The 26,207-nt window shown below is 51.3% G+C and overlaps 1 protein-coding gene across 1 annotated transcript; it reads left to right on the forward strand.

Annotated features, from left to right (window-relative positions):
* The first annotated feature begins 689 nt into the window (after window positions 1-689).
* LOC100897980 (wee1-like protein kinase) lies at window positions 690-15,052 on the forward strand. Its single transcript, XM_029111607.1, has 6 exons — window positions 690-1,249; window positions 1,349-1,476; window positions 12,977-13,100; window positions 13,236-13,518; window positions 13,617-13,753; window positions 13,876-15,052. The coding sequence occupies exons 1-6, from the start codon at window positions 876-878 to the stop codon at window positions 14,474-14,476; spliced, it is 1,647 nt and encodes a 548-aa protein (XP_028967440.1). The 5' UTR covers window positions 690-875; the 3' UTR covers window positions 14,477-15,052.
* Window positions 15,053-26,207: the final 11,155 nt, after the last annotated feature.

Below are 26,207 nucleotides of genomic sequence, written 5' to 3' on the forward strand. Positions count from 1 at the left end.
CTCAAATAGTGGAAAAACACCGGGAAAATTAAGTGATTTTGTCGTGCTTCGTTTCCGTTCCTGCTCAGACATCATCCAGGAACGGCCGATGATCGTAATGCTGCGAGACCAGAGACCACTAAAGCCGACCTTCATCGAGCTAGAAATTTGAGTCTTGTTTCTAGGTGCAGCGCGAAGATCCGGTCTCATTTTGCTTCGGACCGTCGACAACGCCACAAAAATGAATGAATATCGCTTTGAATATCGCCTTGAATATCGCTTACGCAAACTGACAGAGCAGCGCGAAAATCCCGCCGCGCCGCTTGTTCTCCCAGACTGGAACTCGTTTCTATTCTGGCCCGAAGTGTCGTTCCAAGGGGACAGGAGAATTCTCGAGATCCGCCAATCAATTTGTCGGCATCTCCCGCACAATTGAGACAACCGGAAGATCGGTGCGTTCCAAGTCATAATCTACTCATGAAATCAATTGAAGCATGCGTCATCGGATCGGCGAGAGCGAAACCGCTCGTGTCATCTAACAGTCACACTTGAATTTTCGCGCCTCTTTTTCAAATTTCTCTCTCCACTTCCCCCGTGACGTCAAGGGCCTCGACGATTCCTATTGGCGGAGCCCTGCGGCGCTAGAAACAGAACTAGCCCTGGCTATGCATGTGTATAAAGTTACCGGCAAATCCTAACAGCCCGTTCAGTCGGAGATTCACTCGCTCGTTGCGGCCGGTCTGTTTCTCGCACCGGTGTTGGTTGTTATACAGTGTACCCAATGTGGTGACGTTTATTGGAGGAATTTGCACCGAGTGAGTGTTCAGCGTAGTGTTATCAATCGTAATCGTTGTCGAGATCCTCTGTTCTCCCTGGAGCTCTTCAACACTGAGAGAATGTCTTCACCGGGCTGTCGTCAACGTCTCGACTTCAGCGATGAGCCTGTCGAAGAACTCAATACCTCGTCTGACTCTGGTTCAGAGCCTGGAATAGTTCCGCGGACCCCGTGGGTAGGCGGTAAGCAGAAGCAAATCGGCAGAGTGACCCCGATTCAGCGTACCCCGGCTACACCTACCCTTGTGAATTCCCCCCCGTACCAAGGTATTCGTACCTTGCGACTTATGGGATCTCCACAAACGCCAAAAACTTTATTCGAACGGAGTCAACAGCCGAAGACCGAACCACGGATTCGAGCGCGGCTCTTCCCGGATAGGGATGGTTCACAGTCGCCAAGAGCGCGACGTTCGAATTGCGGAATCGGCTCCGGAGGGCGCCTGTCAGCTCTGAGCGGAAGACTTCACCAACAACACAGCCAAGATCAGAACCGCTTCGTCGAGACGAATTCGAGTCCCGCGAAGTCTTTCGGAAGTCCTCTGTTCGGCGACCTATCTGCGAAAAGGCCGTCGAGAACGCCGCTGGTTGAAAGGAAACAGGTCAACGTGAATCCATTCACACCGAAGGGATTGCTCGAGTGTCAAAGGAAGCGACCCAGAGAAGAATCTATTTGGTGAGTTTTGATCTTGGAATAGTTAGGTTTTCGAGTCACTCTCTCAGTCTCTTGAGGAGGGAATGGATTATCAGTGGGCTTGTTTGTGAGCAGAAGGGCCGGTGTGACAGCCTCAATCCGCACAACCGTAGAGCTGTTTGACATGTTGGCGCGTGCCCCTCAAAGCGCGACAGGCTAACCGAGTGGAGAAGGTCAATGCTCTTCGACGGACGTAGTACTTCGCGGAATCTCGGCAGCATCGAATTCACGTTCCGAATACTTTTGGATGACTATTGGGACGAGATAAGCGCTATAGAGCCGGCTTCGTGCTCTGACTGTCTTATAAGAGAGCCGTTCCACTCTGACGATTGATTTTGATGGATCCCATCCTCATCTCCCAAGTATCAATGCGTTATCAGCACACTCAAGCGAGCTGCGTCTCAGTGTCTGGACGATATACAACGGAATAGACAATGCGGTCATCATGGCACTGTAACGGTCATCGATTATGAGGAGGAGACAATTGTGGAAGAAATCATCAACTTGAATCCTCGTCCCCTATCTCGAGTGTGCTCTCAGAGTCCTCCCTTCTCCCTTGTTCTACTGTGTTTAGAGGCTGGTCGACTCGAGTATTCACAATAGATTCGTGGAGGTGAAGAAGAAGAAGAAGAAGACGAGTAGTTCTGCGATAGTCTCTCAGGAGCTTGTCGGGCATACCGCTTAATACAACAAATCGCTCATTCGGGCTCCCAACTGGGTGAGACGATCGCAGGGGAACGATCCAAAACGCTTTTTCACGCTGCTGGTCTCAAATTACCTTGATCTTCGAGCGGTCTGATGAGCTCTCGGCGAAGCTTTCTGTACAGCGTGTTCGTCTCCCGGAGTTCTCTTTCTTCCGCGTGGAGCGATCTAGCCTCTCCGAAATTTGATCTCGTCGCCAAACAATGTTGTTGCTGTTGTGCAAGACCCCGCGTATTTCTGATGCACGACCTCAGAAGGAGAGGTAGAAAGCGAGAAACTTTCATCCTAGTTGGAAGCGAAGACCGCGGCGGCAGATGCTCTGATGCTTCTGATCGGAACTCGCGATACGAGAGACCCATTTGCATCTAGCAACGGCGACATCCTCCATCAGCGTCGCCGAATTGACGTTTGACGTCACAACGTCGTACGGTACAAACGTTTCCTGTGTTTGTGTTGGTCCCCATCCTGAATCCGGTTGACGATCGTGTCGTCGTTCTGTTAGTCTTCATCTCCCTACTTCAGATCGACTCACCCAACTTGTCAGTCGGTTAGCGAGCTAAGGACGGAACCGTCAAAGATTTCGACGTCGCTCGTTGAACTCGAGCGCTGCGCCGCCCCGAACGGAACTTGTAATTAGGGAGCGTCACTGTTTGGGATTCGCTTTAGAGTCGATGGTTCAATTCAGATTACAACCAACAGGGAAGGACGGATCGATTGCCACGGGAAGATTCTCTGAAATTTTCATGGTCCCCGAATTTCCGTTCATTACTCATTCTTGTTTACGTAGCGTTCCAATTGAAGCCTGTGTTTTTCCCGACGGATGAGAGGATCAGTCGTCCGCTCGCGAACTCGAGTTCAAGTACCTCTCCGAGTTTCAAACGAACGGTTTCGATCGAACGGCAGATCTGTTAGCCGAGTGAACAGGGGCATTTTTCAAGCTTTCGTCTCATGGCTATCTTTCTTCTCTCCGCCATACCTAGAGCTGTTCTCGAGTCGAGTGCTCGTCATAGTCGGGAAGTGCAGCTGCGTTTTCAGGCCCGCGGTGGGGCATCTGAACTTGGGAAGCGTGGGGAGGGCTGAGCACCGGGGGAGTTACTCGGTTCAGAGGCAGCAGGTAGGCACCTAGCTGGTCCGCTAGTCAGTCAAGTAGGCATGAAGAAAAAGGTTGCTCGTTGTTGTGGCCGCTCGGATGGCTTATTTTTTTCTCTTTCTTCCCGTTCATCGTGATTCGCCGGCCTAGTGAACGACGGGGTAGAGGATGACGACTAGGCTGGCGTCGAGCCACCGTCGGACCGACCGGCCGGCCGATAAACCGAACCTTTTATTGACGACAGCCACTTTTTTCACCCGAATTCAGACAAGGAGAAGAAAGTGTGTTTTGTCGAGAAGCATCCCGCTTTCTGATAGTGGTGCCATGAATAGGACTGCCCCAAGTCGAGTCCGATAGGGCGATTCGCGCTTGATTTGATCGGAGTCGCGAGAATTCAACTCGGGCGCTGAGTTTTCCGCAGAGCATGGCTCTCGCTCTCCTCTAGCGAATCGATCCAAGAGAGAGGAAATGAAAACCGATGCTGCCGCGACAGCGTCGAACGTCATCTCACTCGTCGGGCATAGCTCGACACAATGAATTCGACACCGTTCTTCCGTTTTCTTCGATCGATCCTTCCTTCCGAATCCAAATAGACGCTCACATTTGTGCTGCGGCTTCAGGGCTTAAAACTTCGACAAAAGCGGTGAAAGGCTTAGCCTCCATTCTCGATTTATTCGAATGGATGAAGGAATGTCTCCCACGTCGCTCGGCGGTATACTTGCTCTTTCTGGGTTGACCACCTACCGAGCAGATTACATCGAGTCGAAGTTGATGAGTTAAAACTTCGTGCCTCGGATCTTCGCTCGGTCACAGGAAGCGTCCCTGTCATCGCCGTGCAGAACAAACTTCCCGGTTCCACGGATCGTTTTCCGTGTCTCGTTCATTCCTCGATGCGGAGCCACTTCCACAAGCACCGAGAGCTCCGCGGAATCCGCCGGTCGAGAATGAAATTTCCGGGAGCGCTCCCGACATCCACCGAAATGATTCAATATGTAAATTGAGGTGGTGACTCCATCGTGCATCGGATGGATAGCTCGTGCCTTATACGCTTGTTGTTGTTTGGTGTCGGTCGCCAGCCGGCGAAAACGCTGCCCATCTCCGAAATTGGAGATATCGAACAGCAGCCGGAGATCATGATTAGGATCGTGGGGGAGGAAGATCCCGAACATGACTTCGCCGTGGAGGAACGGCAGCAGAAGTGACAGCAGAAGCCGCAGAAGGGGAAGATGTGAAGGTCAGACGCCATACGGACTTCTCATTAGCGGTTTCTTCGACACAACCGTTTCCACCGTGGGCGACATCGAAACGGACCCGGTGAGGTTTCCGTCCGATGAATGAATCAATTGATTCGCCGCCGATATCGCGCCGTCTTGCGCGCCGTCGATACCTTCGACGGAGAACATGTTCACTTGAGATGAGCTGGAGTCGGAGCAAGGTTTTAGCGAAAAAAACACGGCGAGCGAGAGAAACTCAGAGAGTTCCAATTACCTGAACCCGACAGCGGAGGAAGGGAGAGGATAGCGAGAAGGCGGCGAGCGAGCGAGTTTCTGGCCTTCGTAGAAACTTGAGCGGAAAGAAGCCGACCGGGGTAGGTTCGGCGGTTCGGTGGCGCAATTAGACTGGGTTCAGGGGCATTTTTCGGCAGCTGCCGTTTCGGGGGAGGAGGCCGGAACCCAGTGAACCCCACCCGAAGACGCCATTTAAATTGTGTGCTCGTACGGCGGGCGCGGCTTGACCGAACGTCGGACGGACCAAACAACAGACCGACACACGGACTGACTGACTGACTGACTGACTTACGGTCTGTGTTCCTTTAAAAACCATCCGTCGGATGACCGAGTTGCCCTGGACCTTCCCGACGTTCTCGATGACGAATGGCCGACAGGCCGATCGATCGGTCAATCGGCCAGCAGTTGCAAAAGCGACGGGACCGGCCACCAGACGGTCGAAATTCTCTTCTCGTGACTGAGAATAGAGCTCGACGAATCGTCACAAGGGAAGAGTTACACGGTCACTCCAAAACCAGGCTGCGTTTCCGAAAACACGTCATTGCCGGCATTTCTGTCTCCGTTCTCTCCGATCGTATCTCTGACCGGTTTTCACTGACCGAGGCGGCCGATCGTAGATAAGCCGAACCCATCGGTCGGATAGGTCATCGATTGATAAAGGCGAATTTTTCGGTCTGATCGAAGGACCTGGGCACTATCGGAAGATATTGAAATATCGCCTCAGTCAGCAGCTGTGTCTGGTGATGTGTGAGTGAGACCGCGTGTGGGTATTCGTGAATTCGGCATTTATTGGTTTCGGCGTGAATCTTCACGACCACTAGGCGGAAGAGGCGATATGCCGCTGTCGCTCCCCCGTTTTCATCGACTTAATGTTCACCAGCCTCTATTTTAAACATCGGCGCGAAATTACGTTACGCCTTCTCGAACACTTTCTTCGCTAGCTGGCCAGCTACTTCTGAAGTTTCCCTGACCTTTTGACCAGAACTGTTCCGTGCGACGATTATTATTATTCCTGTCGATAGTCTGTTGCGTAATCAAGTCCGGAGACGAGCGGACCCAGCAGGAGAATTCTCATGAGGCAAGTGAAGCAACAAGCTCAAGGATCTCACGAGAGGAGCCGGTTCCGCCGAAGGAGCTCAACGGAGGTTCCTCGCAGGAGGAAGGAACAAACCGGTGCTCGACGCTGTAGAAAAGTCGTCAGAACGCGACTGTATCGGCAGAAGCAAGTCTCTGCAGCAGCAGTAGTCGGCGACGTAGTCGTCATAACCGCTGCTGTAGTGGTACGTTAGTCATTACGTCGTCTGATCAGCGGCTGGCCACTAGCTTAGGAAGTCGGTTTGTCTCAGTTTGAGCCACCTGAACAGTGCTCGTCGGCTTCTCGTGCATCTGCGTAGCGGTCGCTCAGACGGCGGTTTCGTGAAGACGAGCGGGACTCTTTCGGCAGGAACGATGGCTGGCCAACTCCGTTCGTTGACTGAAAAATAGCCGTCGACACGCGTACCGTCAAGACTATCACCTGCGTCTCTCGCACCGCGCTGCCATGTGACGATTCTTTCGAATTCCCTATGGAGATTTCGTCGATTATTATCATCATCATCGTCGTCGTAACCATATTTTCTCAGCTCTGGCTCCGCTCCGGACAGGACAGGGACTGGTTAACGCTCGTGACGGCCTCCTATCGTACCGTAGCCCCGAGCCGACTCCTCTATGCCATGTATGTTCGAGCAGTACGCCAGGCGATTCCCTAGGAGAAGTTCCCTCGTGGGGACCTCAGTCGACGAAAAAACCAAAATACTCAGATCAAAGAACGAGACGCTTTGATCTGAGACGCTCTGCCCGCTTCGAATTCGTATGCTCTGGCGTGCATTCGCTCTGGGCGACCGGCGGTTCCCAGAGGGCACACACATCGAGACGAGTGGGACTACAGTCGCTTCCGTCTACAAGGTGTCCGACCAGGGTGAGCAGCGGCAGCAGCGGTAGCAACCGAGCGCTCACGGCGTGGCATCGCCGGCGGTATCTGTAGTGTACGTTAGCATTCCCATGGATCCCCTGAAAATTCAAGCTTCGGGGGTAACTTCCTTCTCATTGGGAACACACGTTTACATCGCCATAGCCTCTCGCTAACCCAGCGCTGCACCTGCGACAGTGTTCCGCTTGGTCGCGCGCACGTAAAGTCGACCCATCGCGTCGTACTGCTTTCGTACTGTGTCTCCTCTGCTGCACGAAAGACAGGGGCAGCTGGCAGTCTAGCTACGAGGTAGTTTCAGCTGGCATGCTCTCGCTCATCTTGGGCTGCTTTGTCGTTGACGGCAAGGAAGCGACTCGAAACTCACGGATGTCTTTTGCCCTTAGTGACAAGATTCTGTGAGAAAGAGCCAGGTGGAACTTAGGGGGAACAACAACCAGTCTTGGAAACCCGGAATGGAACAACGAATGTTTACAACGGCCAGATGGTACTCGACCAGAGAAAAGGGCTGATTCCAGAATGACGGGGGTTTTCTCACACGGACTCACGCGGTGATCCAAGCCCCCGGGGGTTGTCTTCCAATCTTTACTCGTGCGAATCCCTCGAGCCCGTCGACTGGCGGCCGGTCGGCGGTCAGTCGGCGTAGAGTGCCGGTCTCCGTGGACGGAGTACAAACAACCCAAATGAACTCCGGTAACCGGTGGCGAGAAATGTCTTACGGACTGAGTGAGTGGAACAGCTCGAGATTGGAGCAAGTCGGAGCCAGTAGCCAGCCAGGCTGGCACCGAAGACGGAGAAAAAAGGGACGGCGTAGCAGGCAGGTGTCGTCTCCGACGGACACTCGTTCAGAGCCTTTCTGTGAGAGTTAAATGGAATGTCGAAGAAGCTTGGGGAATCTCTGAACGAAGGGGCATATGTTGAGCATAGTTGACCTCCTTCCCTTCCTTCCTTCCTCTCAGTGAACGAAGAAAGCAATGGCATTCGGCCTCGCCACAACGGATGAATCCTGTCATTGTCGTATTGTTGCGACAGGGGCTTCGGAGCAGGTTGATGAAATTCAGCGATTCCGAACAAGATGCCAATGATACGCATACACATTCCGATAGCGTGGATTGTCGAATCTTTGGAGGGCTCAAACTTTCCTCCAAGCCGCTTCCGTGGGCCGCGCGAGATCGGTCGCGAGTCGCGACCAACGACGGCTGCTCGACCGAGGGGTTTCGAATATTTCTGAAGCACCTTTAGGGGCGGAAAACCCGTTTCGAGTGAATGCTCGCTGGGCTGCCGCCGAGTTCATAGCTTCTCCTACTCGAAGAAAGAATTGGCTTTCTGTTCTCTCTTTTTCTCTGATGGCGATGATGATAGCAATAGGAGAGAAAATTGCTACTAAATTACAGCCAACGACGTTGAAAAAAAACGGGAGACGCCATATGGCGTACGTATGCTTGTATGTATGGATCCAGATCATCGAACCTATCGGGGCAGAAGCAAGAGCGAGAGAGAGAGAGAGCCTGAGCGAACGGACCGCGGATCGACCGGTCGCCGCCCGGTAGACTGGCCACGCTCTGGTCGAACGTCAGGTGGGCGATGGACAGACCACGCGACGCTGGGGCCAAAGTCAAATCTTCGCCCTCTTGTTAGGCAACTATCGTTCGGGGGTTTTTAAAGCTCTCTTTTGTCTTGTTCGAAGTTGCTCTCCGCGCGCCGCCGTCCCCCGTACTTATTGTCCGGCTCGCTTTTGTCATCATTCAAGTGTTCGGTGCTGTCAGTAACGGAGGAATCTCCAAGAAAGGAATCGACGTCGAGAAGACGCTTTAAAATTCCACTTGTTCTCGAGACGTGGCTCAAAGCAAACATTCTCCGAAGTTTCAAGTCGAAATAATAAATCCTCACGTTGCTCAATCAGCTCCAAGCCGTTGACCTTTTTATGATGCTCCGAATTCTTTCCCCTTTCTCCGTTATGCCTGCTCTCTGGCTGGTAATAGACCCTCCCGCGAGTTCCGTACGCGTCGACAGACAATAGCGCCTCGAGATAATCATTCCGAATATTCCGTTTTTCGTTTGTTAGATCTCCGGCGATCTGGTCGGAACAGAGGGGATACCCTCCGTGAGAGTTCCGCAATGCTGGCGAATGTCTCTACGGAGATACGATCGTACATTATGGAAACTCAGAGAAATGTCGCCCCACCGGAGTTGTCGCACTGACCTATGACTGAGAAGCGCTCATCGTCATGTGGAATTTTCGGAAGCCATTCATGAGAATGCCTGACGGAGTTCATGAGCCGCATCTCGGTGCCCTGCTCGAAGCGCGTGTTTGATCTCACTGGGCTTTGTGGTTGATATAATTGACGGTTCCGAGTCACTGTGAAGATTGTCGCTCGTATCGAGAGGCCTCCAGCTGAACGTCGTCCAGTGGTCATCTCGGCGAAATGATCATTCCGTGAGAGACATGTACATTTGTATTTGTACTTCTGTGTGAGGGTCTGTAATATTCTGACGAGTGTGAGTTACTCTGTGTGAGAGTGTTGGCTGGCCCCTCCAGATCAGCTGTATCCGCAGTTCGTTTCGTCTTCACGCGACCCCCGGGGTGAAAGGTCATTTCCGATGTCGTCTTTGAAGTCGTATCGTTCGGTTCACACGAACTCCATTTGTCTCGAGCGAGAGATGAGGAAGCAGAATATTGTTTTTCTTCGTAACTCTTCCTCGACGACCTAGAGCTTGATCTCGTAGTAGGTAGCGCTCTAGCAATGCTGTGAACTCACGGCGCTGCGGACTGCGGCAGGAGGACATCGAGTCTGCTTTGCGTTTAAATATCCTGTGACTCCGGTGAGACTTGTGTCGGCATGTTGTGAGTTAAATGTCCGTTAGAGCTGTTGTTCTTCGCAAGCGCAGCCGGCTCGGTGTTCTCGGTAGACTCCGTCGGTAGATCCTCATCTGGGTGAGGTCTCCGGAGTAGTAGCGAGCGAGGTACCAGACGAGAGACTCAGAGCGACCGAGCGAGCGAACAAACAATGCACTTCGAGGTCACACTGGCTTTCGTCATGAGAACCTTCCGGTCCTGGTTCAGCAGATGGTCGAGAAATCGGTTAAGATGACTAAGGACGAATAAGCCTGGTCATCCTGCGGCGTCTATTCTCTCTCAACTTATTTCCCCCGGCGAAGTACGAAACAGCTGACTGACGGAAAATAGCTTCTCGGCAATGCCTCCAGGGTGTATTTTCGCCCGATTCTGGCGCTGGAACGAGAACCGCCGGTCTCTGCAGAGGGGATCTATCCTTCCCAAAGTGTTGGAGGAGCTAAACAACTCGTTCGGGGCGGTCCCGGTCGACCGAGTACGGCTCACCAGTTTAGAGATGGCTTTCTAGTTGAATTGAGGCTTCCATTCCGACGCTCCACTATCGCCTAGCGACGGCCTAACATGAGGGGGCCAGCGTCAAACTAACGCTAGCTAGCAGGCTGCTGGCTCGGTTCAATGCCGCTTAATTCTGACACATCTGTCCCCCTGGCAGTCAACAATACGCGCCAGTGTTGCTCGCCACGCTGATACAATGCAGTATGCCGATTCAATACAGGCAGTGTGGGGCACCACCGACGCTGCAGCCTGCGCTAAGAAGATGCTGTCCGAATGATTTGCAAGATTTTTATTCTGAGCTTGCTCAAGTTTTCTGCCTCCACTCGTTTGCAGTGGGCGTCGGGAGCCTCTCTAGCGCTTATCGTGAGAACGAATTCTCTCTAGCCGAGGAGTCGATGTCTTCGTTGGGGTTCGGTGTCTCCTCGAACCACCCGAGTCTCAAGGCTACGATGTCTTGGACCCTTGGACTTTGAGGAGGGACGAGGAGAGAGAAAAATGGCTTCAAAAATCACTCGGGAGAGCTTGATTTTCCGAAGGGTTACTCCGAGTTGGATCATTCTCTGGGATAATATTCGATCTGAGATCTGATCGGAAATCGTCTATAGCTGTTCTACAGAATAGAGCTTTTCTACTATCGGCGGAGCTTGTGAAAACAAGCTGAATGGATTTTTCGGCCTCATTCCATGTCCCTGGGGTGGATCGATAGATCGGGAAGCACGGTACGAAGCGTCAGCCAACATTGCCCATAACATATGCTCCGCTTTGTACGCTTCAGTAGCGGCAGCTGCAGTGCACGCGCGGCAACACAAGCGGCACACGGGAACGTGGTGTCGTGCGCCGAAAGTTGACGTGAAAAAAATAGCCTCTGACTATCGACTCACCAGACGAACCGCTGAATTAAGGGTTCGGTCAGTTAGTCGGACTGTGTGTCTCCAGATGCTAATCTAGATAGGAGAGAAGCGAGCGTTCCTTTCAAGTTTGTCGACGTCGAGCTTTTTTTCTTGGAGCTATTGTAAACACAACTGCCCCACCACCTGCCCTGGTGACAAGCGAGATTCACAACTGATCCTCTCTCACCGATAGCGGTTTCTCAGAAAATCGGAACGGGGTTCGCGTTCCTTCCGACCGGCTCACGCAGTCGGTCAAGCTGCTTCTCGCGGAAGTTCAGATGCCTCAAGAATGAACAGGAATCATTTATCTCGAGGTTCCAAGCTGAGCATCCTCAAACAGTAACATTTATCTCGAGTGAAATCATGCGGATTTCAAGCCGTCTGGCACGGTATTCTTCACTTCACGAGGCGGATGGAAAGGCGGTCTGTTACGTGAAAAGGATTTCCTCGCCGGCCGGACTGTCGCCGTTTCGGCCGAGGGAAGCCTCAATTTTCAAACACTGAAATCGAATGCACAAAACAGAAGCCGTGCGCGACAACGGCTTTCGCAACCTTGGCGGTTTTCGGCAGTTGATGACACAGCGTTCCGTGCCAATGGTGCTGCGGGCAACTGTATTGAGAGATAACGGGTTGCCTATGGCGAATGTTTCCGAATTCTCTCCGCAGTCATACCGAGAGCGAAGAAAAATGTTTGGAGGGTCCAATCGGCATGGAAATAAACGGTGTCTCTCCGCCGATAAGATATCGATAAAAACCAAAACAGAGAAAAGAGGGTAGACTGGATTTGCTCGGATTATAAGCAGCCGAAGTTTGCATAAGCGTCGAATCATCACCCTTGTCTCCACGGCTCACGTTGATTTCCTGTGAGTGTCTTTCTACACCTGGCCTGGAGACGTGGTGACGCCCGTAGCGGCATCGGTTCCCGCTAAAAAGGGTCGATAGGTCGATTCCGAATTTCGGCTGCTGCTGCTGCTGCTGACTATTGTGCCTGAGAAGGTCCTTCGAGTGGACTGCTGCAAGTTCACCCCGGGAGACCGTCGCAGCCTACGACGCGTCCCGAAGGGTGCGAGGGTTCTGGGCACTCGCCAGCTATTCACATTGTCTACCGAGCGAGATTGAATTGATTAATCGCACCGGGAAGATATCGTGACTAGCGAATTCAGACCAAGCGAGGCCAGAGTGAGCCTCGTTTTCTAAATTTAAATGTCAATCGGGTACTGCTCGGAGCCAGACTCCGAGGTTGGAGTGCCAGAACGAGGGGCCCCAGAGGAGGGACCGTTAAAAACTGGTTCTCCTCGAACACCGGGAGCTGTGCACACTCGTTCGCAGCGGCATCCGTACTCGGCCGTAACGGTCCCAGATCTGCTCTGTAGACACATTGTATTTCAACAGCAAATCAAAGATCCATCTGGTTGTCGACTGCTCTGCGACGCTTCCGACTCAACGCATCTCAAGTGGAAGTTGCCCACGATTTCGAATATAGAAGCTCCACGGAGGGACATTTCGAATGCTACAAAAGAATGTTTCTCGGAATAATTCCGTAAGAGACGCAATTACTTGATCGATCCGTGAAGTTTTTCCTCAGAGCGTTCCGAGTATCCTCCGAGAGAATGCGAATTTCGAGAGTTTCTGTCGAACTTTTAAAACTCATGAGCCGCTAGTCTGGGTTGTCCTGCCGGCGATACGGCCAATGCGAGCCCCTCAAGCGATGCATGTCCAGATGGGTTTTTAGAAGGATTTTTATGCTCCACTCGGAGCTCACCAGGGCGCTGTGCAACGGGACACAGGGTTTTGAATATTTCGACTGCGCATCGCAGTTGCATACCTGAAGGCGGTGCCGTTACTCTGGACGCGACTTGGACCAATAATTCTGGTTGGGGGATAGCCGAACGGCACTACTCCGGGAACACTCGTGACTAACATTTGTTTCGTTTCTCTTTCCAGCGTAAATAACAACAATAATAATAATACGAGTAACAATAATAATTACGAGCTCGGCTGCAACTTTTCCATCTGTGGTATCGAGGAACTCGATCGTCAAGCCAAAGTCCAGCGAATGTATCTCTCCCCGAACGATGAGGCGTACTCGAGGTAAGCAACTTTTCTGTACCCTTCATACGACTGCACAGGAGAGCATATTAAATCAATTCGCTCAGATCATAATCGAAATCTCTGAGCTCGCCAACGAGTAGCGTCTCTGACTAATGTCCGATCAATCGCTTCCAGATATGAACAAGAATTCCTCGAACTCGAACAAATCGGCAGTGGCGAGTTCGGCGCGGTTTTCAAGTGTATCCACCGATTGGATGGCTGTGTTTACGCGATAAAAAAGCTCAAGAAGCCGATGCAGGGGAGTGCGGCGGAAAAAGCCTCACTCACCGAAGTTTGGGCTCACGCGGTGCTCGGAGCGAACACTCATGTCGTTCGATACTATTCAGCGTGGGCAGAGCTCAATCACATGATTATTCAAAACGAGTTCTGTAACGGAGGCAGCTTACAGGAGGTGAGCGTTTCTTCAGAGTCGTTATAGATCTCGATCCATTTATGAAGCTTTATGCGATCATTTCCCCAAAGCACTTAACCTGAAATTTCGTATCTGATTTCCAGCGTCAAAGAACCGGCATTCCGATGAGCGAAGCTCAATTGAGAAGATTGGGACTGCACGTAGCTAATGGGCTTAAGTTCATCCATAATCAAAACCTGGTTCATATGGATATCAAGCCCGGGAATATTTTCATATCAAAGTAAGTTCAACTCCGCTCCCGGTTACCAATGAATTGAACAAGTCGGAGCGTCTAAGAGATCCTCTTCCGACTTTCATCGCAGGTTCCGAATGCCAAATATTCATATTCCCCCTCTATTACAGAAAGGAAGCTTGTTCAGAAGACGACGGTTTCGAAGATGACGATGCCGGGGAAAACATCACGTACAAAATTGGAGATCTAGGTCTAGTCACTTCAATTCTGCACCCTGAAGTCGAGGAAGGCGATTGTCGGTACATGGCCCCGGAATTGTTGAGAGATGACTACTCGAACCTTCAGAAGGCCGATATCTTCAGCTTGGGTCTCACACTGTATGAACTGGGCCACGGTATCACGCTACCTAAGAACGGAGACGACTGGCAGAAGCTTCGTCGTGGCGAACTTGATCCCATACCGAAATTCAGTGATGAATTCAACAATATCCTGCGAAAAATGTGCCATCCCGATCCCAGTCTGCGGCCGTCCGCTCATCAACTAGTTTGCAATCCAGATTTCGTGCCATCCACCGAAAAATCCAATGCACAGTTAAGGATGGAGCTTAACGCCGAAAAGTACAAATCACAGATGTTGGAAAAGAAGCTCCGGCAAGTTGCTAGACGGCTCGAGAAGTGTACTGATTTCAGGTTGAATTTCGATTTCCTGAAAAATCCGCCAAAGTTTGTTGCAAATAGATTGCCGCAGGATGAGTGGCGAGCGAATTGTTGATACCGCTTTTGGGTGGCGGTGATTTGCGCCGCCGTTGTTCGTTTCATTGTTCGTCGCCACTCTCTCCATTTGTACTTACCCCAACAATAAATATCGAGAATGGATAATCAAATGATACTTGTTCAATATACTACCGGTCATGAATGTAAATACGAACACTGATATTTGCGGAAAGGTCATTCGGAATATAGGTAATTGATTTCCGTGTTTACACGACGCGAGATAGACGTCTCGTTGTCGACTGCAGTACAACTTTTAAAATGTTAGCGTTGCCAGAACTCTGGCCAAAATATTTTCAGATGGTAAATGTACCTATTCTCAAAGAAAACTAGGGCAAACTTAGTGAGGAAAAGCCAAGACGGTCGCTTAAAGCGTGGTATTGGACAATCCCTTGTCGAATAATATTCCGTTGAGAGATATATCTTGCGCGTTGTGCTAGTCTCCGATGGAAATTGTGGGTTGATGTTCGAGGCGTGAGTGAACAGATCAATCAACAATCAATCTGTCGAAGAGGAATCTTCTACAGAATGTTCACTCATTTTTAATTGTACGCGGCTCGTTCTGCTCAGTGGGAGCGAATTCATGGAAAACCCCGGTCCCTTCTCGCTAAGCAGAACGGGATTTGGTATCCAATAATAAATGGTTGATAATAAGTAGTCGGTTCCGCTTCTTCCGTTTCTATTCGAGGGCATTGCGGCGAGGAATCAAGGAGCTACAATATGGGGAAGGGTTGGCGTTCCATGACAGATTCCGAAAAGATCACGACTGTCGCGCCGGAGGCCGTGCTGTTTGAGGAAGAAGAGAAGTGCAGTCGTTCGTCTCGAGGGAAGAGTCTGCTGTTTTCATGAGACGGTATGTAACAGAAGTTTCCAGACTCTAGGCGAGGAGCATGTCTTCTACATGAATCTCGTTCCGGTCAACGAATAATCGATATGCGGCGGAGACCCTTGTTTGAACCGCGCATAGCTACTGCTTGCCTGCGACAGTTATGAAGAGCGACCGACTGCCATTGACGATTTCAGCTGATGGTGAGAATTGCATTCTCCGGATGATCCGTCTCCCTGATCTCCATCGGTCGCAGAACTAATTTCCAAGACCTTCTCACTCAGTCGACGGTAGTGGAGAGGTTCTAGGACTCGAAACCCTCCGATCAGCCAAACGGGAGGATGCGGACTTCCGGAAGTTTTTGAGCAAGAAATGATCCCTCGCTGGCTCATTGCCTGCATGGCTTTCTCGTGTTTTCAGCGCCGTCAACTTCATCCATACCGCGGGGCAGGCAGGCAGGCACGCATGCAGGCTGCCCTTCGGAGCCATGGCACAAGATTCGAATCGTTCCGCACGCTATAAGGTGTGAACGGAAAGGGAGCATGATGAGTATAATTATGACGCTTCACCGAGCTTCCTCTGATAGAAGAGGACGGATCGCAGCGGAGAATGAGACACCGAAGAGCAACATGAACACCGACTCGAGAGCCGATATCCAGATCACTCGAGATTTCCGCGTCTTGTCAAACATGGAAAGCTCCGAATACCTGTCCCGGAGCACGGCGATGGCCGAGGCGATTCTGCCCTTGAGTCGATTCGTTAACTTGTGAACTTGCTGAACACCCCTTTACTGTGCCAGAAAGCCATATGTAGCGCATCGGTTGGACGCAATGGAGCGATGGTATGAGTATATTTCAGGAGGCAGTGCTCAAGAATTATCCTCGTCAGTCGGAAATTCTTCTCAAAACCGATCTGGAAAGCTGTGCTCCGGCCGAGAGAGCAAATAGATTCGACATGGGAACCATCGGCGATGTACTCGAAAACCAATTCACCGTCCCACATCATCAATTGGATTTTCAAAAGTTCCGGCTCCTTGCACAGAGGCACAGAGTGTGGTATTGGAGGAGAGACACTTGCCGAGTCCAATCATGCGTTACGCTCGTCAGTACGGACATGTTCGAGCATTCCTTGGCGAGATTTTCCGGAACAACTGTTGTCCTGTTAGTCTGTTGTCCTGTGCGAGCCCGAGGACGGTGAACTCGGCGGTACTATTCGTTCCGAATAGCCAAAGCGGACGGTGACCGAGAGTAATCGACTGGCAGGACATGACGGAACATTTGGAGGAGTGGATCATTCGTTCGTAAGGGATAGATACAACTTCGCCTTTCAGCAATTTAGCGGGACTTGGATCGACAGAGAGGCCAGCCCAGAGCTGAGCAGGATGATAATTCCTTGATTGAGGGTGGGGATCAACGATCTGCCTCGGATGCCGCGGAATTGTAAGAAGTCTCCCAAGTCGACGACGTCGGCAGTAAAGAGCGGTGGTGACGGAAGGACAGAACAATCGGGAGCGAAATAACTGAATTGATCGAGACGGGTAGCTCGATGGCGAGGTATCGCGGCAGGTTCGAGATGAGCCGCACCCGTCTCGGTAGAGGAACTGCCAAGCGGACGGGGGCGTAGCTCTATGTGAAGAGGAATAATTTATTGTTCTGCAAAGGGAATCGAATCACGGATGAGAGTCACCCAGCTACTTGCGATCGACGTGCGTGAGCTAAGTATGATTATATTCTCTCGAAGAGAACATCCATCCACGATGCGCAGTGCGAACACTCACAGAGTCACATCGATCGAACTCAATCATCCCTCTCTTGCTCGGATTGAGAATCAGCACCCCGTGGAGTCCGAGCCGTATTGACTCGCTGTGATTGGAGGACGTTCTTCTCCGCCGGAAAATGCTCCAAGCCATATCTAGCTCGACATGACCTGATTACCCTGACGTGTTTGCCCCCTGCCTCGATCTGCGGTCGCCAACTCTACAACTTCGATCAAAACACGCCGTTCTTGATGAAAATGCGCAATGTTCGCGAAAGCCTGGCCACAAGCACGGAAACCGCAAGGGTCATTGCGAGTCCAGTTCCTGAACACTTCATTCTTCCACTCCAGGAAATCACGATTTCTCCGTCGCCTGGCTTGAGGGGGAAGTACTCTTCAGATAGAAGGATGAGGCTGTTCGGCAAACTCAACATATCATTGAGCGATAGCCCCTGATCAGGTCTCACATGGAGTACGAATATGGAAGTTGTTCTCGGGTCGTTCGAAGTTTGCGAACAAGTCGCGTGACTGATTTCTTTGATGACATCGCCCGAGCTCCTGCGATTCCCGGTAATTTTGAAGGGATCCATTGAGCTTGAGCTGCGCGTCACCACGATGAACCAGAGGCAGACGCAGTTATGGGCCGTAGACAACATCGCACGGAAAGATGTCTGGTCTTCCCAACAATGGACCGGTCACAAGCTGAAAGAGAACTCCTTTGACGGTCTGGATCGATTGATGTTAAGCTTTCATCAGAGATTGTCCTTCCGTCGAGATGTTTAGCATAGAACGCTGGTGCAGAGCGCCGATGATGCGGGGCCTCGCGGCCGGAGAGCTCTCGTCACGTGGCTCATTCTGAACTCTCAAGCAGGGGGAATGTGCAGGAGAATCTCATCTAATGCGATTGTCCTCAACGCTCTTCTAGCGTCTGCAGCAATCATTCTGCAGTCTGAACCGATATTTTCGGTCGCACTCCATGTTGAGAGGTCAAAATATTTGATGCAACTAGAAATCAGCTATAGCGGAGCGCCTCCGGCATGCCGAGTGCTTTCTATTCTGAACGCTCCGAGTAGTCGTGGACCTCCTCGGTGCTGGAGTTGCAAGGATTTAGAGGTGCTGGATTATCAGTTTGTTTCTCTTCTCAGAAATTGTACTCGTATTCGAACCCGACGAGGAGTACAAGCGGGAATGATCGTTCGCCTACAAAAGGATAAAACCACCGGAACCATTATGAGCGAAGAAAGCGGGAGAAGTTATTCGATGGAAGTTGACCGTCGCGGCTTCGAGATGCGGCGAGCGTGCCACGGGTGGGCTATCTATAGGCCCACACAGATGTAGCTGGAGGAAGAGAGGTCAAAGGTTCTCGCCTAGAGCGGCGACTACACCCAGTCTCCAGGCATCAATAAAACTGATACTTTGTCAAGCTCTTCGCTCGAATTGTCATCATTTCCCGTTGGTCTCCGAGCGGGAGAAACACAGTTCTGGTGACCGTGCTCGGGTTCGAGATTTCGAAGACCAGGGAGATGCTCCAATGACACCGGAGGCAAGCCTCGATACTCCACGGCATACTACGCATGCAATAACGAGAGCGAAAGCGGGTCGGATTGCGATTCCGGTCCGCATAAACCCCTGAGCCCTGAGAAGTCATATCTAGACCTTGGATTTCGATACCAGTGGATTTCTTCGACCCGTCAGATCAAGAGCCTTCGATGTAACATTTGATTCCCATGTGCAAAGATTGATTGAGCCCGATCAAGTTTCGTCCTCACGACCCGGGCTTCGTATTTCCACAATATTTTCAACGCCGGTGGAGCGAAGCGATCCGGCAACCTAGAGAAAGCTCACGAGGTCGTGTTCCAGCAAATGCCACCTGGAGGAGTTCGCTTGATTCCATCAGATGCTGCTCGCGGTAAGAGATTCCGTTTAGATTCCATGCTAGAAACCCGGGGACTTCGACGGGGAATCGCATTCCATTCTATCTCCGCTCACTCAGAGCCACCATCGTGGATCTATTCTTCGAAGAATATTGTCACCGAGCCTTCTTGTTTTCTTCACGATGAGGTTGTGAGCGACGCGTCCTAATTCCATTTTCGTCTACTTTGGTTAAAGCACACAGAGTCGACCTACAAACTCCCTGCTTTGGGTCTGCATCACGGAGAAGGTTTAGACGCATGGGAATCGATCCATCGCACTCATGGCGAGCTCGAAAATAGTCGTAGAGACCTCTCATGTTTCGCGGACCTATCTGTAAGCCCGTCGTATCTGGAATTTCGGAGAGGGCTCCCTCACAAGCGATCTCGAAGCGGGACACCTCTGATAAACCGAGCTCCATATTTATGGCATCGACAGAAGCTCCTCTAAATCGCAAAATCCTCCACGTAAGTTTCTCTGGGGAACTTCGACTCGACCCGATCAGTCGGCTGAAGCTGGAGCTCGATTCATGGAGGTTCAATATTTCAGAGTCGTTATTCGCATCATTCCAAGATGGAGCATTCATCAATGGAGAGTTTCATCCTCGAGAGCGCTTGTCCTGCGGACTTTACGGGTGAAATCTCGAAGAAATCGTTGGCTGTCTCGAAGGAGCACTCCGTTCTTTCACTCTTACTCCGGCTTGCATTGTTCGTTTCTTCGTTAAGCCCGGAGCAGCGCAGGGATCCTGACGGTCATCGCGAACTTTTTAGGCCCCTGCCAGAAGCCGCAGAATTCCTCGAGGCGGCTCAAAAGTCTCTGGACATTTGTTCGATCTGAGGAAGTAAGTTTTTGCTGACAAGAAAACCGCATGCGATCGCGGCGGAGGCTCCTAGGAAAGCCCCGAAAATCATGCCGAGGGCTTGGGTCCCGATAACGTTGAACTTCTTGGTCTTATCGAGCATTGAGAACTCCTCATACTTTCCCTGTAGAGCAGCAATTATCGAAACGATTTGGTGCTTACTGGGCAAGGGCGACCAGATCGAATTCTTGCGTTTCCAGAAATGCTCCTGGAAGCCATCGAAAAGACGGAATGATCCCAGGAGATTGGGGTACCGCGCCAAGTTGTGCTCAAGGATACGTCTCGTCAAACGAAGGTGCTGTTCAGGGTCTATGAGAAAGCCGGGGATCGACCCGCGCGAGCAGATTGACTCCGATGGGGCGCTGGTAGGGCTGATGTGCTCGAAGCGTACTTTCTTGCTCAAAGACATCACTTGTATCTTCAGAATATGTGGTTCGTTGCATACAGTATGATATTGAACGAGGGCAGCAATCATCGTCCAGTTCATCATACCGCCCGTGAACATCGAGACATTGGGACACCCTTTGTTGAGATTCTCAGGGACGACTTCGGCTTGCGGATGCTTGTTATCCGCGCGGGCTACAAGATTGAGTTCTCGGCTACCATCGACCATGAAGAACCACACAGGCATACGACCCATCACGACAGAATCACAAGATCTAACGACACACTTTGACGGTTGAACCCTCTGCTCATGCGGAATAGACGCCACTTCACCTTTCAATAACTGTATCGGCATTTGAATCAATAATGAGACGAGACCGCAGATTAGTAACATGAGAGTTCCCTGGTTTGCGGAACGGATGAGTGAGCTCTCTTGCGCTCCGCTGAGGAGGTGGTAGGAGGTTCCCCAGAAAAGAGACGTCGGTAGAAATGAGCGCTCGTGTCGGATGCTCAGCAACATCGGAATCAACAGGAGCGACAATGAAGTGAGCGGCAGTTCGATAGCGGCGTACCGAGGGAGCTCAGAGATGAGCCGAACTTGCCATGGAAGAGGAACCGCCAATCGCAGAGCGATATAGCTGAATGAGTGAAGGAAATCTTTGTTATCCTGCAAGAAACACCTGTTATGGTCGCCGCCTTTACGATGGTCGCGATCCACTGTTGAGGAAACGAGACACTCACCGGTGAGCAGCGCTCGAGCCCCATCGGAAAATGAAGTTGCCCGGTTCCGACGCCCATGTGAGAAGGCCCCAGGTTAAGAATAACGCTACGATTGCTGACGCGTCCCACCGGTTCGAAAACTTTCGCTGCATGATTCTGGTTTCTATTTTCCATCAACATCACCATCAAAAGGTCTCCGAGCGTATTATCCGCAGGCCTGATGGTCGAGCTCGAATGCAGTAAGTTTCGGCCCTCCATTCCGATGACGATAAAGATGCTCCGATAGTACCACAGGAAATCCTCGTTGATCATGCTTACTCTCAGTCTGCTACGCACTAACGCAGAGTTCCTGCCAGAATGAGCTCTGCTCAGTTCGAGGACTTGGATGAGAGCACGCTTCTCCGCATGAAAGCGCTCGAAGCTGCCTCCGGCGACCCGACAATCTCGATAACCGCATATCTTACGAAAATCTCTATATGCATACACGTCGTTCTGCTTCTCCCAAGAGATCGCGACCTCTCTGTCATGTCGTTTGAAAGGGAAATATTCCTCTGAGAGATAAACATGACTGTTCGGCAAACTCCACAGGAAATCGAAGGATCGTTTCAGATCATCTCTAACGTGTAGGACGAAGACGATTGTTTTAGCTGGCTTCCGGTGAGACTGAGCACGAATCCCTCTACAAATATCTCTTACTTCATCGATCAGTGCTTGGGCGTCCTGGATCGTAATCAGGGAATCTGATTTGCAGAAATTCTGTGTCACGAAGAGGAACCAGATGACAGAGCTGAAATGCGCCGGGCTCAGCATCTCATCTCGATGTGAAAGTCTCCGAATGTCCTTCGTCACACAATGACGTTGAGAGATACGACACCGTCTTGGATATACTGCCTTTCGAAGCCTGGGGGATCCGGTTTTTCTATTCGATTCCTCGAGATCGGAGTTCCAGCATACTATGATCGTTTCTCCACACTCCACACAAGAATCTCGAATGCCGTTAGTCGTCGCCATCATTCATCCATTCAGAATCGATGATCCTCTTCCCCTGTGTGCCCCTCCGGAACATCATCAAGCGGAGATCCCTAGCGCAGGAGAGCCAGTAAGTGAAAACTTTCTCGGAGGCTTCGCGTTGCGGAATCTTGCTTCGATCCATTTTCCGTACGATGATGCACCCGTAGTGCGGAAAGAGGCCAATCGATGGTTCTCTCATCACCGTATATTCTCGTTTTCATCCACACAAGCGGAGACACAAGATCTCCGGATCTCGGTGGGATCCAGACAGCCTACTGGACGATCGTCTTGGATGGTCTGGTCGAGGCCAAGTTTGACGAGAACTCGAACTCCGACTGGAACAGAAGGGACTAGAAAACGTGGGTTTTTCATCCAAATGCATGGAAGAGAAGGCGGGCTTTCAGAGTCATCAGTCGAATTCGGCTTTCGGAGTCATTTGTCGAATTCGGCTTTCGGAGTCATTAGTCGAATCCGGCGGCACATCCCGCCGGATAGACTCGCTATTGCGAACGGTTTCCGGGGATATCCCTCTCAATCAAAAGTCTGGTTATGTGGACACTGGATGCCCGGGGTTCGCAACTTGTTGCTGCTGGTTCGCTCGAGCTCGCTACTACGAGATCTCGATAGCGAGTGTGTTTTAGAACCACCGCAGCGGCCGCGTCGCCGGGATGAGCCGACGTGCAGGCGCACGACGTTCCACTTTTCTCTCAACAGAAGCTTCTCCCCGGGCGCTCTTTAATTGATGACAACTCTTCGGATCCATCCACCTATGGGGGTTCGCCACACTCGCATTCCCCTCAGAGATTTCGAAAGATCGGATTGCAGTGAAGCCCCAAATATGCGAGGTTCGATTTTCGCGCCCCCGATAATTCGCCGATTTTATTCGAACATTCGCTCCACTCTCCTTGCTCTAATTCGAAGCGAGTCGCAATTCATTGAATAATTCATCTCCCGAGGAGTGGCCGGACCTCCTTCATAAAGAGCGCGGACTTGACACACCGACCGAGTTCCTTTGATTAGTGCAGACTCGAGCGGAGTCATTGTGGGAACGAATCGCGAATTTTTCAAATAAAGTAAAGGCTTTCCACTTCGATGCCATCACCGCCCTACTGAGCGCGGGGTGTCCTCACCGCGAAGGATACATATATCGCGGAAATTCGTTCTACGCGGAAAGGCCCAACACTCTCGACCGCGGAAACCGAAAGGCCACTGTTCTCAACGTGAAACGATGACGATTGAGAGTGCCAGGTGAGAGAAGTAGGAAACTGGAAACAATTTATATGGTTAGTCATTGGAGAACCTTGCACTGCTTGGAGGGATGGAGAGCTCGATGATCCTCTCGATTTCCGAGCGAATCGTCGATCTGCTCTCCTGAACTGATTGAGGCCGGACTTATCAGAAATGTATCAGTTTTATGGATTCATCGAGTAGAGGTCTGATATTGTTACCGTGGAACGGAGGCTCATGATTGAATGTCGTTGGAAGGAAGGGCGAGGATCCGATGGAGTTTCTCCTTCCTAAAGACGCGGTACCTTCCGAGCCCACGGGGATATCGCCTATAGAACTCAGAGCGAGTGAAATTCCCCTTAAAGAATCTACTCGCTTTCATGCTCATGCTCATATACTTACAACTTTATTGCGAAACAGTATGGGATCAGCGCAGAGGGATCGAGTCACGAATCTCTGGACAAGAGTCCTCGGGGCCACGATATTGATCGCACCAGCTGCGAGAGCCATGTGTCGGAGCCTGTGCGGGGCAAAAAAGATGCGGTACTATGTCGCGGTCCTCGATATACGTATGTATGTAGCACGGCAGAGTCGCCCAACTCCATGGCATCGGCGGACGCCTCGTAGCGATCCCACGCTTTAGCGACCCAAGCGATGAGTGAATGAGGGTCGGAATCGGACTGTCTCGAGGCTCACGGTCGCGCTTGATGAGGATTCCATTATTGAGCGGATCCCTTTTTCACCTCCGTGATCGGTATTCGATCAAACGCACCCGTAATACGACAGGCTGAGTGTTCAGCGGGTACACGTGCGGACATACGAGATTCGTGCTTGATACCTGGGACTCCCCGCAAGGCTTCCATGGATTCCATATGGGCTTGGGTCGAAGCCTGAGCTCAAACACGGCATCTGAGCTCCGATCTCATGCTCGACGAAGGCAGTGACAGGAACATTCTGGGCCGCAAGGATCGATGTATATCGGGGTGGTCGCCCAAATCAAACCGAGAATAGATACGCCGCAGGTTCTTTTCTCCGTTTTGCCTCATGCTTACCGATCGAGCTCCAAGTTCAGTTCTGGGAAATGCTGGGAGCAGCGAGAGCGATCCCTTGAATCTGTTATTTCAGTGCGATACGATCGATCTGGCGCGGCATTCCCTCCCGGGGACGGAATAATATCCATGCGGACTGATCAACAGACCCTATGGGCTGTGTAGAGCTCGGCGTAGCTTATGGAGCGGCACCTCGCAACTCGCAACCCGATAAGGCAGCTACAACACGTCCCATCGAATGAGGCATCGCCATAGAATCACTCAAGGACGAGACCAGGATCCCGGGGTGTAGCATGGGAGGAATATATTAAGGAGACTAAGCCCAGCAAGGATGAAGAAATCGAGTCGGAGAAATCGGGAAAAGACGCTTACTTTATGATCCCCAGCCAAGGTCGCTGGCATGCGGAGGCTCATCCAATGAAGAGGCTTCGGTACCCTTGGTAGCTTTGGTAGTGCTTTCTCGTGGGCGGCGTCAACTTTCTTTGTCGGCAAGTCTCCTCCCTGAGCGCTACTATCGATATTCGCAAATTGCCACGAAGAATATGGACAGTTTGAAGGGTCTCTCGAGATGCGACGGAAACTCGTTCGGTCGTCCCGGGAGTCATCGCGGCGAAACGGTATGGACAATCTGAGAGAGCCTCTGAGGAATTGACGTAGAAGCCGAGGAACTCTAACCTATATGCGCGTGCTCGGGAACAAGACCGTCGCTCTCGTTCTCCGCCTCGCGCCCTACGATGTCCAGCCCTTCACAAGGAGCCGGTACTGAATGAGCGTACCCATTCGCATTCGCTAGATCCCCATTCTCCGTCTTCAGGCGGGCTGATGATTCGCCGATGTTCTCGCAGAATTCTGCCTTGCTCCCGTTCCCTCGGAATCACGCCGTCAGCGTCGACGTCTCACTGAGTGAGAGTCGGCCCATAGACCTCGGCAGACATCTTGAACATTGGTGACCGGTTTCTGCCGGCGAGCTGATCTCCATAAAAATCCACCTTCGAACATGTGCACGGGGGAGTAGGTTTCACCTGGCAGGTTTGAAGCATCTCCGACTCCGATGGCTCCAGATGAGTTCTGTGGCAACGAGTGAAATCGGAGGAGATCCAGGCTTGCGACGAGACTGCCTGATGGTTTGCACAGTCTGTTTAAGACTTCGCTCACGTCCCGCTCTTTCTTATCTTTTAGTTATTGATCAGCGCTTCCCACTACCTGACAGGGCAAGATAATCGACGACTGCGATTTTTCGATTCTCGAACTCCATTGATAATTCTGTAATACTTCCACGTCTCCAGTACTCCACGATTATTAATTGTCAGCTCCGCTGAAATGCCTTCCTTCTCCCAATATTTTACACTACAATATAAGACACGAGCTCGGATGGCTTTCGGCATGTTGTTCGAGCATCGGCATCTTCCTCTGAGCGCTTACAGACTTTGTTGCGCGCAGTCCTCATCGGACGGGGAAAAGGCATCGAATCATTCCCGAAGTGGACTCCAATGTCCTCGATATTGTCTGAGGATGATATAGGTGCTGAATGCGAATCCGACGATAAAATAAAGTTCTAAGCAGAGGAACGAGGAGAAAATGAATCCCACGCCCGAAATCTCGATCTGGTAGAAGGCACGAACTTCGCCTTCCATCGAGTATTCGGAATATTTCTCTGCAAGGGTTCGAATGATCGAATTCATTCGGACTTTGAGTCTTCGTGGCTCCACGGAGGGAAGAGGAATGTTTTTACCCCAGAACGAGTCCTGTCTATTTTCATCTATGTACAAAGAAGTCTGGGCATGTACATACTTAAGTAAATTGTGTTCCAGAATACGCTGAGTCAATCTCAGATATCCGTCATACACAATCCCGAAGGGTCCCAAGCTTTGCTCCGAAGAACACAGAGACTCGGAAGCGACGTGGCCGGGTCTGATGTACTCGAAGACCAACTGCGTAGGGGAAAACTCCAATTCCCGCCTCACAATGTATGGCTCATCGCAGAGAGTGT

This window comes from Galendromus occidentalis, unplaced genomic scaffold (genome assembly GCF_000255335.2).
Source record: "Galendromus occidentalis unplaced genomic scaffold, Mocc_1.1 scf7180000077452, whole genome shotgun sequence".
NCBI lineage: Eukaryota > Metazoa > Arthropoda > Arachnida > Mesostigmata > Phytoseiidae > Galendromus > Galendromus occidentalis.